The sequence below is a fragment of the Pelodiscus sinensis genome, chromosome 7 (assembly GCF_052426305.1).
Source record: "Pelodiscus sinensis isolate ZL-2025 chromosome 7, ASM5242630v1, whole genome shotgun sequence".
In the NCBI taxonomy this organism is placed as follows: domain Eukaryota; kingdom Metazoa; phylum Chordata; order Testudines; family Trionychidae; genus Pelodiscus; species Pelodiscus sinensis.
In genome coordinates, this window is record NC_143058.1 from 18,503,256 (window position 1) to 18,520,188 (window position 16,933).

The 16,933-nt window shown below is 41.1% G+C and overlaps 1 protein-coding gene across 4 annotated transcripts in view; it reads left to right on the top strand.

The window, feature by feature from the left end:
* The window catches only part of MGAT5 (alpha-1,6-mannosylglycoprotein 6-beta-N-acetylglucosaminyltransferase), a 269,340-nt gene that overhangs the window by 139,291 nt on the left and 113,116 nt on the right, over positions 1-16,933 (top strand). For all 4 annotated transcript variants that reach the window (XM_075933279.2, XM_075933275.2, XM_075933276.2 and 1 more), the window contains 2 exons: positions 6,783-6,859; positions 10,796-10,885. In XM_075933279.2, coding sequence (XP_075789394.1) covers positions 6,783-6,859; positions 10,796-10,885 — 167 coding nt within the window. The remainder of the gene's footprint in view (positions 1-6,782; positions 6,860-10,795; positions 10,886-16,933) is intronic.

Consider the following 16,933-nt stretch of genomic DNA (forward strand, 5'->3'; position numbering starts at 1 on the left):
ATCTTTAGCAGTGGGCAGAGGGTACAATAGTCCAGTATGAATTTAATCAGCTGAAATTTTTGCCCTATTCTTTGCAGGTAATACATGCAAGATCAGTTTTAGGAAGGATTAAGTCTAGTCAATCTTTTTAGCCAGAATGTATAGCTTTTCTCAGTACAGACAGATTTCTGGTTTAAAAACTAGAGTCTAGTTTCCTGTTTACGTACAAGCATGAGGGAAAGTATAACCTGAAGCTCTGAACAAAACTCGGCAATTGTAGTTAGGTAAATCCATGGTAAGAGAGAGAGAGAGGTTTGAGTGGCAAGCTATGGGTAACTGTGTATGTACCCACTGGGATTCTTGGTACTGCAGTGGGGCAGGGAGTGCTTGGACATCTGGGGGAGCAAGGGTGGATATGTGGGTGCTGACTCAGCCCCAATTAAAATGGTGGCTCTGAAATATGGGATTTTATTTTGAACAGCAAGTTCTTAAGGAATGTTTTATTTTAAGAGGTAGAAGGGGAAGAAGGAAAAAAGAATGTGGGGAATAAAGGAGTTCACATTTCAGAGTGAACTATTTCAGCTGATGCACTACTCAAACTTGGCAGAGATAAAACTGATGCACAGTATGTTACATTTCTTAGATAGAGATGCTGGATTCACATGATTACAAGAGAATCCTGGATTTCATTGCCGTTTCTAGCCCTTAAGGTGGCAGAGAAAAGCTTAAAAATGTGAACACTAAAGGTTATGATACCAGCATACAAACAGAAAGTAGACAAGTTATTTCTTAATCTCATAATTTTGTGGGGCCGTGGCTCATGCTTTTTGAATGTTTGAATTTGGAGACACTGTTATCTCTTTGTAAAGCCTATTGGACGAGCATATTTATTCAGTGAGCTACATTACTGAAATTCTATATAAAAATACAGTGGGGAGTCTATGGCACTTTAAAGACTAACCGATTTATTTATTGAAGTGGGGTTTTGCCCTCGAAAGCTTATGCCCAAATAAATGTTAGTCTTTAAGGTGCCATTGGACTCTTAGTTTGTATCTGCAAGAACAGCGAACATGGTTATCTCTTTGATACTAGCGGGAAATGTACCTCTGAAAGAAATGCAACTTGTCTGCCCACAGAAAGTTACTTTTGTAGAAAAGATTGCAGTTTTGATACTGTACTGATTATAACTTCCGGTCACAATGTATTCATATATGAGTAAGGCCCTATCAAATTCACAGCAATGAAAAACGTATCATGGACCATGAAATCTGCTTTCCCCCACAGAAATCTGCTCTTCTGTGTCCTTACACTTTATTGTATAAATTCCCCTGGGGTGGTGTCGTGTGGTTTGATTTATTTTAGATCCAAGGGAAACCAGGACACGCCAGAGCTACTTAACCACTTTCTTTCTTCTTGCAAGCTTTAAGCAGTTAACATAATTGTTTAACTTTTACAAGTCTTAAAAACAATAACTATACAATTTAAACCTTAAATTTCTAAAGCAATTAATACAGCGTAAAACAATGCAAAAGCAATTAATAAAAGATCTACTATATACAATAATAAAGCCTAATTCACTTATACTTCACCCGTATGCTACTTACAGTACCAGGAAGGAGATTGTGGTTCCTTTTCTTCCCACACAATGAAACGCCATGCAATCGGTCGCCGGTGTGAAGGGCCTATTTACGTCTAGTTACATTGAGCAGGACATGTGGGTTGATCCTGCTCACCTTCCCATCATTTGTTCTTACTAAGCCCATTTTATAGCAAAGAGAGACTTGGTCGTTCTAATAATATTTACCAATTGATTGCATATTGTGTAGGATCCGTAAAATGCCCAGTACCCTATTTGGGGTACATCTTACTCAGGATGTTGCTTAAAACTATATGCCTAGTTGACAATTTCATGGCTGCATCTGTACTTTTTGCTTATCAGAGACAAAAGTACCAGTTCAGGGTTGCTTGTCCTGTGTTCTTGACATGGTCTTGTGTACGATGCTTAATCTGCATTGTGATGCAAAACAATTCCTGACTCTTGGGCACACCAGATTTGAGACAGGCCAGAAATCTGCACTTTGGACAAGGCAAACATCAACATTTATTGCCAAGGCAGAGTAGTCTAGGCTCCCCTACCGGCAGAGATGGTGGGGCAGGAACCAGTGTTTCTGAAACTGAAGGTCCTGACCCTAAAGAGAGTTGTAGAGGGTCACAAGGTCATTTTGGGGCTGTGGGAGGATTGCAGTATTTCCATCCTTACTTCTGCTTTCAGAGCTGGGATACTGAAGAGTTCTGGTTGTTAGTCTGATGCCCAGCTGTAAAGCAGTGCCTCGTCAGAAGCAGTGCAGATGTAAGGGTGGCAATACCATACTGTACCACCCTTCCTTTTGCACTGGTCTTGGTGGTGTCTGTCTTCAAAGCTGAAATCCTGGCCTCCAGTTGCCCAGTTCTGTAGGCAGAACAACCACCTGCAGCCGTGCTGAAGTAAGGGTAGCAGTACTGCAACATACCCTACAATAAACTTGTAACCACCACTCCCCACACCTTTTTTGATTGAGGACCTCTACATTTACAACATGATGAAATTTCAGATTTAAATATCTGAAAATCACGAAATTTGTTTTTTAAAATCCTAAGACCATGACATTTGCCAAAATGGACCATGAATTTGGTATATGTGTGTCAAGATTTGAAAGGGAGAGGGAATGCTTTAAAAACAGTCAAGAACTATACAAATATGAAAAAAGCCTGTGCTCCATTATTTCTCTACTGTGAAAGCAAACACATTTTGACTTTCATTACGTTTGACTGAATGGTTGACGTTTTGACTGTAGCTTTAGAAAACATAAAATCTAATTAGTGCCACCAATTTAGCCAAGTTCGGTACATCTCTTTCAATACATAATTTATCAGCTAATTCAAAGAGAACTTCTGAGGAGATCCATTATTCTGATATAAATTTTCCATCACAAATTACACGCTCATAGGCCTCAGTAGAAAATATTTTGAAAAAAGCAGTTAATCTTAGACCATTTCTTGTATCAAAATCAAGATGTCTTGATTACAAAGGAAAAACATCTGGATTATACAAGATGGTGGCAGTCATCCTTTTAAGGCAAAAGTCAACCAGGTTGGTGCAATAATATACCATGCTGTCAGAGGTATGCCAGTCTGATGATACAAAATTCATAGTTTGTCCACTTACAATCCTTAAATGTCTTTTAGCAGTTTTTGGAAGGAGGGAAAGTATTTACTACTGTAGCCTAGTCAAAATTTAATTTGGGTTATTGTATTCAACCTACCTAAATCCCACCACAATTTAAATTCTATTAGGAAAATGTATGCATGCTTTACTTGGAGGTTTCTCTTTAGAGAATGAGGCCTTTCTATCCAGCCCCCATAATGGGCTGTTAATTTGGGAAATAGTTTGGATTACTGATGGTACTCAATTCTCTGTGGAAGTATTGCTGCTATTTACTCATCGTGCTTAATTTAAGATTGCTTGCCAAAATACAGTGGTTAGAGATTTTCTTCGCTGCAAATATCACATGCAGTGAGCTTTTCAAAGGTGGAGCTGTTCTTCCCCTTGCTATTGATTGGCAGGTCTGGTCTGCCTCCTAGATGGTTTATAGCAGAGACTGAAAAACCATTTTCTTAGGCTTTGTCTGCGCTACCAAGTTTTGTTACCACAACTAGGGTTGTCAGATGGTCTCCCAAAAAATACCGGACATCCGGTATTTTTTGCTCGGGGTGGGGGGGAATAAAAACCGTGGGATAAGTGGCGATCACAACCAGCTGGGAGGTGGGGCCGCAAACGCTGCTGGGAGCCTGTGATTGCGCAGAAGCCTGGTGGGGGCAGGGCTGCCAATGTCAGGCTTCTGTCTGGTGCTCAGCCAGAAAAATCAGACAATACCGGACACTGCACGTGTCCGGTATTGTCTGATTTATTTATTTTTTTTACTGGGCAAAGGGCTCAAATACCGGATTGTCCGGTAGGATACCAGACACCTGGCAACCCTAACCACAACGTATACACTCCAATGCAACTTTTGTCAGGAAAAATGCCTAATTTGGTGACACAAACTTCCACCCAATAAGAGACTTTTTTTTTCTTTCCCCCTCCCTTTATTTTTGACAAAGAGCCAGTGTAGATGCTGCTGCTTGCTTTGTGGTCAGAACTGACTTCTGCCCATATCCCACAATGCCTGCCCTGATCTCTCTGCTCAGTGTTTTGATTTCTGCTGTCCTGCAGGCATATGCCTTTCCCCTTTACTAGCTCCAGGAAGTGTCTGACAGTTGAATGAGCTGCTTTCTTTGGGGAACAAAGAACAGTCAGTCATAGGAATACTCCTGTTCTGCCCTGCACTAGGAACACAGCCACAGTCAGACTGCTGCTGCAAGGGTAGAGAGAGAGATTGCTGGGCTGCTTTGACATTCCTCAGCAGGAAGAGCTCATAGAGCTGCTCATATGATGCCCAGCAGCTGAAGAGGCTGTAGGACAGGGGTGGGAAACCTTTTTTGGGGTCAGGGATTCAGTCTGCAGGAGGGAGCTGCTGGAGCGTGGGGTGGCAGTCTAAGAGAGAGGTAGGATGCAGGAGTGGGGTAGGGATGTCTATCAGGGATGGTCTAGACAGTATTTGGTCCTGCCATGAGGGCAGGGGACTGGACTCGATAACCTGTCGAGGTCCCTTCCATTCCTAGTATTCTATGATTCTATGTGGGGCCTGAATGGCAGGGGAGCGTGGGAGGAGTCAAGGGATTGTGACCCCTGCCTAGTGCAGCTCTTTCAATAGAGGGCACAGGTATGAACACTTTCTGGTTATTTTTGTTTTGTTTAGTTTGGTCGACTTTTGGGTATCAGCATAACATAAGTTTTGGCAACAAAATTGGTTAGTGCAAACATAGCCTTAGACTTCATTCTCCAACTGCTGGGTTAAATTGCTGTTCATGTTCAGTAGTCGGTGTCTTCCCAACCCCTGTTCGTGGAACAGTTCTCTTAGACGAAAGGTACTAAAGAAATACCTACCATTGCATGTAGGTATTATTTTACAGCACTCTCCGCTATTTTACATGCTTCAAAAATACCCATTAAAACAGGTCAATACAATGAAAATGATAGACCAAAGAGGAAGTATGGGAAGAATAAGACTGAAACGCAACTCATTTTTTACATCTGTGTATGTCTGGTTGTGTGCCATTTGGATGTTTTTTGTTGGTGTTTGTCATTATATGAATAGTTTCTGCTGGTATTACCGCAGTAAATGAGTTTCAATAGAGAGGAGGAGTCTTTGTCATAGCATATGTGACCAGGATTCATCCCTGAATCTGAGTAATTAGGTTCCCTGGACTATATATTAACAGGGAGTGGAACATGATTGCTGATACATGTCCCTCCAAAGAGGGAGTCATATGAATGAGATGATAATGGAGGTTTGTTGAAAGGCACTTATAGGGTTCTTATTCTGACCATAGGTACTATTTGTTGGAGAGTTAGGGAACCACTGCTGTGTTTGAGAGGTATTCATTTGGCAACCATACCATTTGTCCAACACCTCAGCTGAGATGTCACATCCAGCTGAGCTGGGGGAAGACAGCAGGCATGTGTCTTCAGTTCTGTCTTCTGCTAGCTACTGCACACGGGCAACCAGAGATGCTCCTCCTTTGCTGCTCTCCTTGTTTGCTCAGAAACAGGATCAAGTGGCTGGGAAAGGACAGTGGATGTCAGAACAAGCCCCATGCTCTCCCCTGAGCCTAAGATGGCTGTATCAGCCCTTCTGCTGCCCCCTTCCCTCCCTCTGACTCAGTACGTGGCTCCAAAGTTGACTTAATGCTATACTTTTGAGACGGTACTTGGCAATCCTAGGTACTATCTTTAAGAATTAATTTTATTTTTTATCCATTGTTGTAACCTGAAAAGACAATTAACTTTCCTACCAAACTTGCTGATGTTCATTACCACAGGTTGGACCTCCCTGGTCCGGCCCCTTCGGCCCCTGACTAGTCCAAGATGAGGGATTGTGCGGGATCAGGGAGGTCATTTCTGTCCCCTTGCTGCTGGCCCCACCACCTGCTCTGCTGCCCTACCGGGCTTCCCAGTTCCCCAGGTAGCCTGGCTGAGTCGTACACTAGGCTTCCTGTCCTCCCACTCAAGCTTTCCCCCAGCACAGCCGAGTCATGAACCAGGCTCCCAACTCCCCTAGACAGCCCAGCTGGATTGCACACACTGGGCTCCCATTCCACCCCTTGCATCATACTGTGCTTCCAGCTCCTTCACTCCCTGTATCCGGCTTGGACTCTCTGATCCTGGAACATCCATTGTCTGACCCAGAGAGTTCTGGTTTATAGATATGCAGCCTTTACTATTTACTGAGCTCTAACAGTGTACTCAGCACTGTTCAAACATGGGCTGATCCTTCATGCATGCAAAAAGTCCTGCTAGGCCTAATTGTCCTCTTACCAGCAGCTTAACTCCCCTGAGCTGAGTGGAAATACTCTTGTCACTGTGGTAAGAATCATACCTATGGATTTCAGTGAGGCTACTTGCATGTCTAAGGGCTTTCGGATCAGACCCATGCTGTTCAGATAATATTTTGAAAAGTGCTTATTTAGTTTCAAGTTTAACAGGAGTTGTAAAAATTACTTTATGCCCCAGCATTTTGTCCATTTCTGCTGGACTGCAGAACTACAGTATTGTTTCTTCATTGAGTTTGGACAGTGATTCCGAAATTCAAAGGAATAGGGTTAGTATCTGCCAAAAGTGTCAATCAATATTATAGCTATGTTCTGTTGGTTTTTCTCTTCAGATCTCATTAATGGAGCCCAGGAACAGTGTGAATTGCCTCCTATGGATGGCTTCCCTCATTGTGAGGGCAAAATAAAGGTAAGTGTGGTCTGAGATGGCTGGATCACAGAAATCCCCCTTGGGTTGTTCCCCGGTGTGCTGATCAAGCCACTGATGCCCACCTTCTTGCCCACCTGCACCGCAGAGAAATACAGATGCTGAACTAATTCAACTCTGGGAGGGCTCAGCTCCCAGAGCACTGAGCACCCTAAAGCCACTGACAGCACTCAGGGACCCACCCCCAAAAGGGAACCAAACCCCAAATAAATCTCTGACCTTGTATAAAAAGTTTACCCAGAGAAAGCTCATAAAGATGTTCACCCTCATTATTAATGAAAGAGAGATATGCACAGAGATTGCTTCCCCCCAGGAAACTATTACTATATATTGAAAATAAAAGTGGTTTTATTAAATATAAAAAGTAGGATTTCATTCATTCCAAGTGAAAACAGATCAAAGTAAATTACTGAACCAAAAAAAAAAAATCCACACCAGCTAATTCCAACACACTAAGATACTTGTTACATGCAAATTATTACCTATAACAGTTATCTCAGGCCCAAATTGATGTATTTCTGACTTTCACTGCAATTCTTTATTTCCAGGTCTTCTCATTTGTATCTTCTGGGGGAAGGGGAATTTCAAAAGCCAGCTGAAGACAAAAGACTTGTCTATTTAAGGAATGTAAAGCAGACTTTCCCCTGAGACAGAAATCCTTTGTTCAGGCTCCCCATTCCCTGGAAAAATAGTGGAATAATGATGGATTCCAGTACCAACTGGCATGATCACATGTCTCTCTAGGACCAATCATAGTTTGGGCTTACAGAAAAAATAAAATCATTCATACTGTTGGTTTGAGTATTGAGCCATTAAATTTCTAAAGTATCACTAGTGGCCCTCATTAGCACATTTAGAATTAAAAACACGTTCACACTTTTCATATTCCTGATTTCACATGCTAGAATGATACATGCACAGAAATAGGATATACAGATTCAGCAGACTGTAATTCTAAAAATGTTACATGACCTGTTTTGCATAAAGCATCTTTAAGGCGACAGTTAGACTAGTGGGTTTTTCCAGGATACTCGAGGTATACCAGGAAAATTCCACCACGTCCAGGGAACGCGTTTGCTCGTCCACTTCATTTGCAAAAAAGCAAACACCCTCTTTCAGGGGCCCTCTTTCTAGATGGGGCCAAATGGCGGAAAAGCCTCTTCCAGAAAAGCAATTGTAAAAAGCTACACAAATTGCGCAATTTGTGTAGCTTTTTCCGGTAAAAGGGTGTAGTCTAGAGCCATCCTGAGTTGCACATATTCATATCCATAAGCCAATTCTCATGAAGCATGGGGATCCATGACATGGTCCTCTGTTAATCTCTGCATTAATGTTGTCTTAAATCAGGTATCTTGAAAGAGGCCATTGCTATTGAAGATTTATAGACGTAAGCAATTGAGGTTAACTTGAAGAATTCACAGAAAACAAGTACAGACAATTGCATATCTGGCACTCTATACCTGAAACCACTATAGTATAACTGTTTGGAAGAAAAGGGATAAAACAACACATAATCCCTAAGTATTTTGGGTGCTTATTATATATCTTGATATTCTGTAACTTAATAGTTTGACTACATATCAGATGAAATTTAAAAATATTTAGGCCCCAGTCCTACATGTGAATAATCATATGCATGTGAATAATACTATTGAACTTTGTGCACAACCAGAGCTGTAGATGGTAAACACATTGGGCCAAGATCCTTTCCCTGCTTTGTTGGATATATCTATACGTATTTAATTAGCAAATACTGAAAACGTTCAATTTCTTACTCCAACTAAAAAACATTTAAAAAATGTTAGTGATAGATATTTTCTGGTAGAATTTTTTTCATTTCTTAAAAAAATTGTAATTTTAAGGGCTGATAAATTGACTAGTGATTTTAAAAATGCAAATTCCTCTTGCTTGATACATAAAAATGAATATGATTGTGCAATTTCCAAAACTATTTCAGATATGGATTCTATTATTTATATATTAAGATATTTTATATAGAGAGAGAGAGAATCTGAGATTTTTAAAAACTGTCTGCTAAATCAATAAAAGTACAGTAAAACTCCATTGGTCCGGCATCCAATGTTCCGGCACTTCTGATGGTCTGGCACCATCGGGAACCTGGAAGTGCTCCAGGCAGCCGGACAATTGGAGCTGCTCTGTACCCGGCTTCCCTGATTCAGCCTCTGCTGAAACTGACCAGCAGCTGAATCGGGGAAGCCAGGGGCACAGCAGCTGGGGTGCTGCTGGGTTGGTCCCGTAGCTCTGCCCCTCGGGGCTGCGGGACCAACCCAGCAGCACCCCAGCTGCTCTTGGGGACGCCTGGGGCAGAGCAGCTGGAGTGCTGCTGGGTTGGTCCCGCAGCGCCGAGGGGCGGCGCTACGGGACCAACGCGGCAGCACCCCAGCTGCTCTGTCCCAGGCGTCCCCAAGAGCAGCTGGGGTGCTGCTGGGTTGGTCTTGCAGCACCGAGGGGCGGTGCTACCGGACCAACTCGGCAGCAGCCCAGCTGCTCTGCCGCAGGCGTCCCAGATTTAGCCGCTGCTGAAACTGACCAGCAGCGGCTGAATCGGGGATGCCTGGGGCAGAGCTGGACTATCGGAAGGGGGGGCTATGAGGGGTCTGGGATGGCATCCCCCCATCCCATCCCAGACCCCTCATAGCCCCCTCTTCCGATAGTCCAGCATATCTGATAATCCGGCACCCCCTGGGTCCTAAAGGTGCCGGATTATTGGAAGTTTACTGTACTTGGAAATATAAATATTTATTGTACATTTGCTTTTCTAAAAATAAAACTCTCTCTAAGCTATTCGAGCTTGGTGACTTCAGTTTTGAATAACATGGAAAAACTTTTGCAAAACTGCTAAGTAATCTTAGAAGGGTAGCCATGTTACTCTGTAACTTTAAATACAAGTGGTCCTGTGACATCTGGTTAGTCTCTTAAGTGCTACAGCGCCACTCATTGTTTAAATAATTTGTCATTTGAATATTAAATTGCTAATTCTAGTTAGTTCTTCTTTAAAAGATTAAGTGAATTCTTTGCTTGTGTAAAGAAGCCAGACTGACAGCATTGGGGACTGAAGTGCTTTCTTTGGCCACAGAACAAGTGCAGCATGTCCAGAGGCACTGTAAGCAAGGTCCTGCCACCTACAAGCCTCAAGCTTGACCTAGAGAGAGTATGCAAATCTCCATTCAGTCTTTTGTCTCTGTGCTTATCTGGTTGTCAATGCTTATTGTAATCATCCATGGTGACTGTGGGATACTTGACTTAGGGTTAGTGGCTTAAAAGAGAGATTCTACTCAAGTCTCTTAGTCTGTTGTACTGTTTCCACAGTTTTTATCACTACAAGTTGGATGTCCTTGGTGTGGCACCCATCAGGGCTCAGCTTCCTTTCCCGGACTCCTGCAACCACAGCTCCGGCCCCACTGCTAGGCCTCAGGCAGGCCCATTCACGCTGCAGCCACTGCTCCTTAGGATACTGAGGTCTCAACGCTGCCCAGGCAGACGCGGCCCTGCCCAGGCTTCCCATCCTGGGCTGCCATAGTCCTACTCTTCCTGCCAGGTGGCAAGCAGCCGCAATTGCGCTCCACCACTTCTGCCCCGGCCCTGCCCTTGCCCAGGCTGCTGCGGCCTTGCTGCTACCAGTCTCGCAGGGCTGCACTGGGCTCCCAGCTGATGGCTCTCCTGCTCTGGGCCTCTTTTATCCAGGAATGGCTGTGGTCATGCTGGACCATGAATGTTGCTGAACCAGAGTCCCAGATTTAGGAGATGCAACCTGTACTGATTTTAGTCTTGTGTAATGTACTGACATATTTTCCCTGTCCCAAATTATTGAGTTCCGATGCAAACGTGGCTCTACAAAATTAATAGATATACACAAGCCTTACACCTAACAGACTGTCTATTTTTGTTTTGTTTCAGTGGATGAAAGATATGTGGCGATCAGATCCATGTTACTCAAGTTATGGTGTGGATGGGTCTACATGCTCTTTTTTTATCTACCTCAGTGAGGTCAGTAAGTCTGTCTTCAAGTGCATAAAACCTACAAAAAAGGATTAAATATTTATGGTAATTTTACTTGTACAATTCATGTTGGAAAAGGGAAACATATCTTTAGTAGGAGTTCTGTGAGGAGACAAAACTAAAATACCACCAAAGAGTGCTGTTAATATTTCGAACCCTGTAGATACGTTTGCCTCAGAGAATTGTACTCTTACCAGTGGGATAGTGCAGATGTAAACAGCAATCAATCCATACGGTTTTATCTGAAGTGTTAGTCACTCATGGTGCTTAAATCAGCTGGTCTAGGTGCATAGCCCTCTCAATATCTTCCCATACTTTCCAGTACAGCTTCCTGAAGCATTAGAGTCTGGAAGGTGTGGAAGAGGCTTGTTGCAAACCCAGAGAATACTTAGAATATAAACCTAAGTGGGGTAGCCACCTGGGGAACACAACTATTTCTGCAGTGTATTCTCAAAAATTGAAGCTCAGTCATTGCTCAGAGACAGTTTTTTCTAGAGGTCCTGAAAATTCATTGCAAGTCTTATTGATCTCATGCAGCCCAGGTGAGTCAGTGAAAGGTATACCAGAAGCAATACGTGGAGATAGCTATAGCTTAGCACGATCTCCAGTTCAGTTTGCAGCTTGTACCAAGCTCTAATGTAGTCAAGACTGTCAAGTCTTTGGCTTTTCATGGCTTCTGAATTCAATTAGTCATTGTTATCTAGTAAATCGTCTTAATTATTAGTAACTGCTCTGCAGTGATTTCAGGCAGTGGTGTGGTAAAAAGGCTAAAATTTCCGGTAATGAACACATGAAGATTAATTAATGAAATGCTTTCAATGGTTTTCTCCTTATAGAATTCAGTTGTTCTCTCCTCCTACCTACTACGTTACAGGTATTGAGTACCTCCTTGAAACTTGCAAATCAAGACTTCTTGGATGTTTGAATTTGTGGGGGTTTTCTCTTTGAGTTTTGTTTTTTACATTAGACATATGGCTTTTCCCATTACTTTTGCCTCCAGCTTGCTTCTTCCTCCCATGTTGTTACCATTGTTTGTTTAACTTCTTGAAGGCGGGTATCATTTGCTGACTAAAACACAGTGTGGCAGGCAACTTTCCTTTGCAGCTTTCACTGAATTCTTGTATGGCCTTCGAGACGTTATTTGATCTCTCCATCTTATATTCCCCATTCATAAAATGAGTTGCTTACTTCATAGGGGCATTTATAAGCATTAATGAATGAGGTCACAAAGAGCTTTCACATCTTAGAGAAATATAGCACTGCCATGGACCTCAAGAGGTCAACTACATCTCCTGAGGCAGGACATGTATACCTTGACCATGCCTGACAGGTGTTTGTCCGATCTATTTAAAAAAAAAAAAACTCCAGTGATAGGGATTTTTCAACCTGCTTTGTTAATCTATTCCAGTACTTAACCTTATAATTAAAGCTTCTTCCTAACTTGTAACCTAAATCTGCCTTGCCAGCAGATTAAGCCAGTTAATTCTTATCCTACCTTTAGTAGCCAGGGAGAAAAATGGATCCTTTACCTTTCCTTATGCTTTTCTAAATCTCTTATCATTTTTGTTGCTCTACTCTGAGCTCTTCAGTTTGTCTACATCTTTGGAAAGTGAGGTTCCCAAAACTGGACACCATGCTCCTGCTGAGGCCTCACAAATGTTGAGTAGAATACAATGATTACCTCCTTGTTCTGAGGCCTGTCTATCCTTACAGCTAAATTGGCACTGCTGTGATTGATGCAATTTAGCAGGTCTGGTAAAGACAAGCTAAATTGATGGCAGAGCACTTTCTCATCAATTTCTGTACTTCACCTCCCTGAGAAGCATAAGGTAAGCTACCATGTCTCTTATCGACAAATCATGGTGTAGACACTGCTGTAAGTCAATCTAAAGCCAGGTCTACCCAGGGGGAAGGTAGGCTTAAAGTATGCAATTCCAGCTATGTAAATGTAGCTGGAATCAAAGTACCTTTAGTTGAGGTTGGTGCAATCTCCACAGCAGGAGGTCTACAGGAGAAATGCTCCCGTCAACTTCCCTTACGCCTTGCTGTCATGAGGAGTACCAACACTTACAGTCTTTAAACAAAGACTGTGAATGGCTTGCTAACTACAAAAGCAGCTTCTGTTCTCTTGGAATTCACACCTCCAGATCAGCTGCTAGAAGTGGGCCTCATCCTCCTTGATTGGATCCACCTGGTCATCTCCAGCCTGATCCTGGCCTGCATATTTATTCCTGCCTCTGGAAATTTCCACTACATGCATCTGACGAAGTGGGTCTTTGCCCACGAAAGCTTATGCTCCTACACTTCAGTTAGTCTATAAGGTGCCACAGGACTCCTCGTCGCTTTTGCAGATTCAGACTAACACGGCTACCCCTCTGATACTTAACACTTACAGGGGTGCCCTCAGCGTTCAGTTTAGCAGGTCTTTACTAGACCCACTAAATCGATGCCTGGAAGGTCAATCAAAAGAGCGTCAATTCTCCAGTAAGTGGAGACATGGCCTAAGTTACATAAAGCCCATCTATCACAGCAGTGCCAATTAGCTGTAAGTATATACCTAGGAAAATGTAACTTATATTCCTGAATCGTGTTAGCCTTTTTTAAAGTGCATTATAAGTTTGGGTCCTGTTTAATTTCCGATCCATTATAACCTTATTGGTAATCAATCAGTGATCAATAATTTGTCAATAATCAATAACCAATTAATTGATAAGCAGTCATTGATAACAGTTGCAACTGTGATTATATTTAATGAAAGCAGTTCCCTTGAGGCTGGATTGGTTTAATTACAAAACTTAGGTAATAAACTTTGGTTGGACTTATTGATTTAACTCATAATGAAGACAACACTTATTCTGAGAAGCGTATATGTACCAACAGCTGCTGAAGACTGTCCAGTCTGCATATGTTCCATTGCATCTTTCCAGATGTCTCAACACCTGTTGGTTTGTCATTATTTGTCCTTTTTATAAGGCTTTAAAATAGTGTTAGACAATGTGAGTGTCATGCAGTTTCTGATTTTTCCATTGTATTTGCAGTGCTCTACATCAAGCTCTTTTCTTCAAGTCTTTTAGTTTGTATGTTCATAGTCTGTAACTCCTACAGATCTTACAGCATTTCCTAGATTTGTCAAAGAGCATGCTCTCTGACATGCATAGAATATGAAACTCACTATTATATACATTAGTTTATAGTACTGATGTAGTTCAGGTCAGTTGGCTAGCCCTGGACCATCACAGCTAGGTGGAAACATGAAGATTTTAAGGCCATTAAACAATCTTGTCTGACCTCATGTATAACACATGCCATAAAACTTCACCTACCTTGAGCTGAATAACTTGTGACTCAAGTAAGTTTCACTGGACCATTGCTTTGAAATAAGATACTATTATTAAGTAAAATGTTAAACAATATGAAGCAATTTGATATGAAGCAAAATGGTTTTTATGCAGCATGTATTCTTGGGCAGAGTACATCTTGGTTTTTTAGCCTTTTACATCTGGAAGGATGGATGTGCATACAATCTAAAATAAATGATAGGAGAGCTATCTAATGCTAATTAGGTAACTGTACATTTACAAAATGCCAGAGAAATAAGGTAGAATAAAACTGACTCATTTATGAATTTCATAATTAAGCCATTGTGAGTGTATGTAAATATATAATTTAAATATGTTAGCTTCCTTCTATTTCTATAAATAGGCTTTTCTGCTACCTGAAATATTTTGGAAAACTAATTTATTTTTCCTTTCACTAAAAGAGATTTGTTCCATCAGTCTTGTACCAGATGACATATATTTCTAATGCCCTTCAATTTGTACATGTTGCTTCCATTGTAATTACCATGGCAGCTTAAGAGATTGAGTGATTGACAAGGATTTAGGATGTTTGCAGACTATTTCAAATGACTTTTTAAGTAACATTGATGAATTTGTGTGATTTTTTTGTTTTGTTTGTGCTATATGTAGTATAACAGAGGAACAGTTCTTTACTTATCAATTTGTTTTTGTAGTTAGGGAAGAACTGACAGAAAGGTCTTTGCTTTTTAGAGTTCTCCTTTGACAGTATGTAAAACTAATATTGGTTGAACATGCTATTAACCTTGAGTTTAAATTCAGCATACTTAATCTCATGATTAATGCCATGATTAATGCCCAACAGCAAAGGTTGAAAGCTTAAATGTTTGTGAATGCAAGCATGAAATGAAATTCTAATAACTACTACAATGGTGTGGATTTATGAGCTGTGTTGGCTGCTAAAGATAACTTGGAAATGGTGTTGCACAGAGTAATTTGTCAAAGTGGGTCATGATGGAGAATTGATGGTTTATGATATGGGTGAAAAGCTGAATGACAAATTTGGTGGTGGATTGGGGGAAGAGGGCAGATATCTTAAAATATTAAAATTAATTACTGTAGCAGGGAAAAGATCCTGCTTAAGTTTTTTTTTTTTTTTTACCATTCCACCTAAAAGATCATTACATAGGTTTAATACAATTTATATATATAAAATAGACATAGATATACTCTTTTTCCCCTAGCTAAATCTATAATCTAGAGATGCGAAGATGTAACCATGCAAACAGTTAACCGATGAGCCTGGGTTAATGTTCATTTATATGCAGGCTCCCGGTACATACAGGGAGCTAGCTTAAAAGCTGGCTCCCCATGCGCACCAGCTCCCATTGGGCCAACTGCTGCCCCATTTGTAATTGAACTTTCAGCAGTTACACGGTTACTTAATTATGTGCATTTTAACATCCCTACTATAATCTAGTATGAGGAACATGCACGTTTTTTTCAGACCTCTCTTCAGAATGCACTGCTTCCATGAATGCACTGCTTCCCTTCGTTGATAATTTGGTTTGTATTTATAGCTCTCAGAATACTTTGCAAAGGTATCTAAATTTTCAATTTCTGCAATGGAGATTGGCTAGGCATACTTAGGTAAGCCACATTTCAGATATAAGCAGTCCTGTAACACCAAATTCTCAAGTAGATATTTGCCATAAACAGTGAGCAATATTTTCCTCTGCCTGGCTTTAACAATGCATAATAATGCTTAATATATTCCCCTTTCCACCAAATATACATCACCTTTTTAAAATCCTTCCATGAGACTGGCATAAGCAACTGCACATAAGGACTTCCCACAACATCTGACATCCACTGGAGCAATGGTACTACCAGTCTCGAGTGAAATTTGTATGTTCAAGAGACAAAGCTTTCTGTGCCGATGGTCCACAACTCATTGTTAGAGAAGTCTAAAATTAAGATGGTCTCAGTGCTTAGAGGGAAAAAACATAAAACCTAGTTCTTCAGCTTGTCTCTGCCCAGTCTTCCCACCATAATCCCATTTTAAAAGAAAATGAAATCACTTTACTGAATTAGGAAAGGAAAACTGCATATAACTTTGTGTTCCCTTCTGTACATTTATAAGTCTCTCCAGTGCCACAGTAATGGGCATGGGGGGAAAAAAAGCGACATTCTTCACTGCTCATTCAGTAGCTGCAGAAACCTTAAACCCAGAATACATTTCTGAGAGAAGCTATTTGAATAGCTAGAAACTGCAAAGCCATTTCAAAATAATCTGTATTATACCTTGCAGACAATAATAAGATTGTCAGCAAATTGCATAGAAGTCAAAATAATTGTGGGAGAGGATTGAAGATATAAACACCTCATCATATTGAGTATTGAATGTGATATTTGCGTTGGACACCTGATTGTTATTTATATCCATTATAGTAGATACTAAGTAGTGGTATTGTAGCCATTTTTGCTTCAAGATACTAGAGAGAGAAGGTGGGAGAGGCGTTATTTTTATTGGTGAAAGAGAGATGAGAAACTCTGAGTATACTTCATAAACTTGAAGACAAGCTTTGTGTTAGTATGAAACTTCTCTCACCAGCAGAAGTTGGTTCACTAAAATATTATCTCACCCATCTTCTTTCTTGTAGATGATAAGATCTTTTACTAGGAGAAGCCCCATTATACTGGGCCTTTTACAGAGCCATAGTAGTATAGACCCTGACTG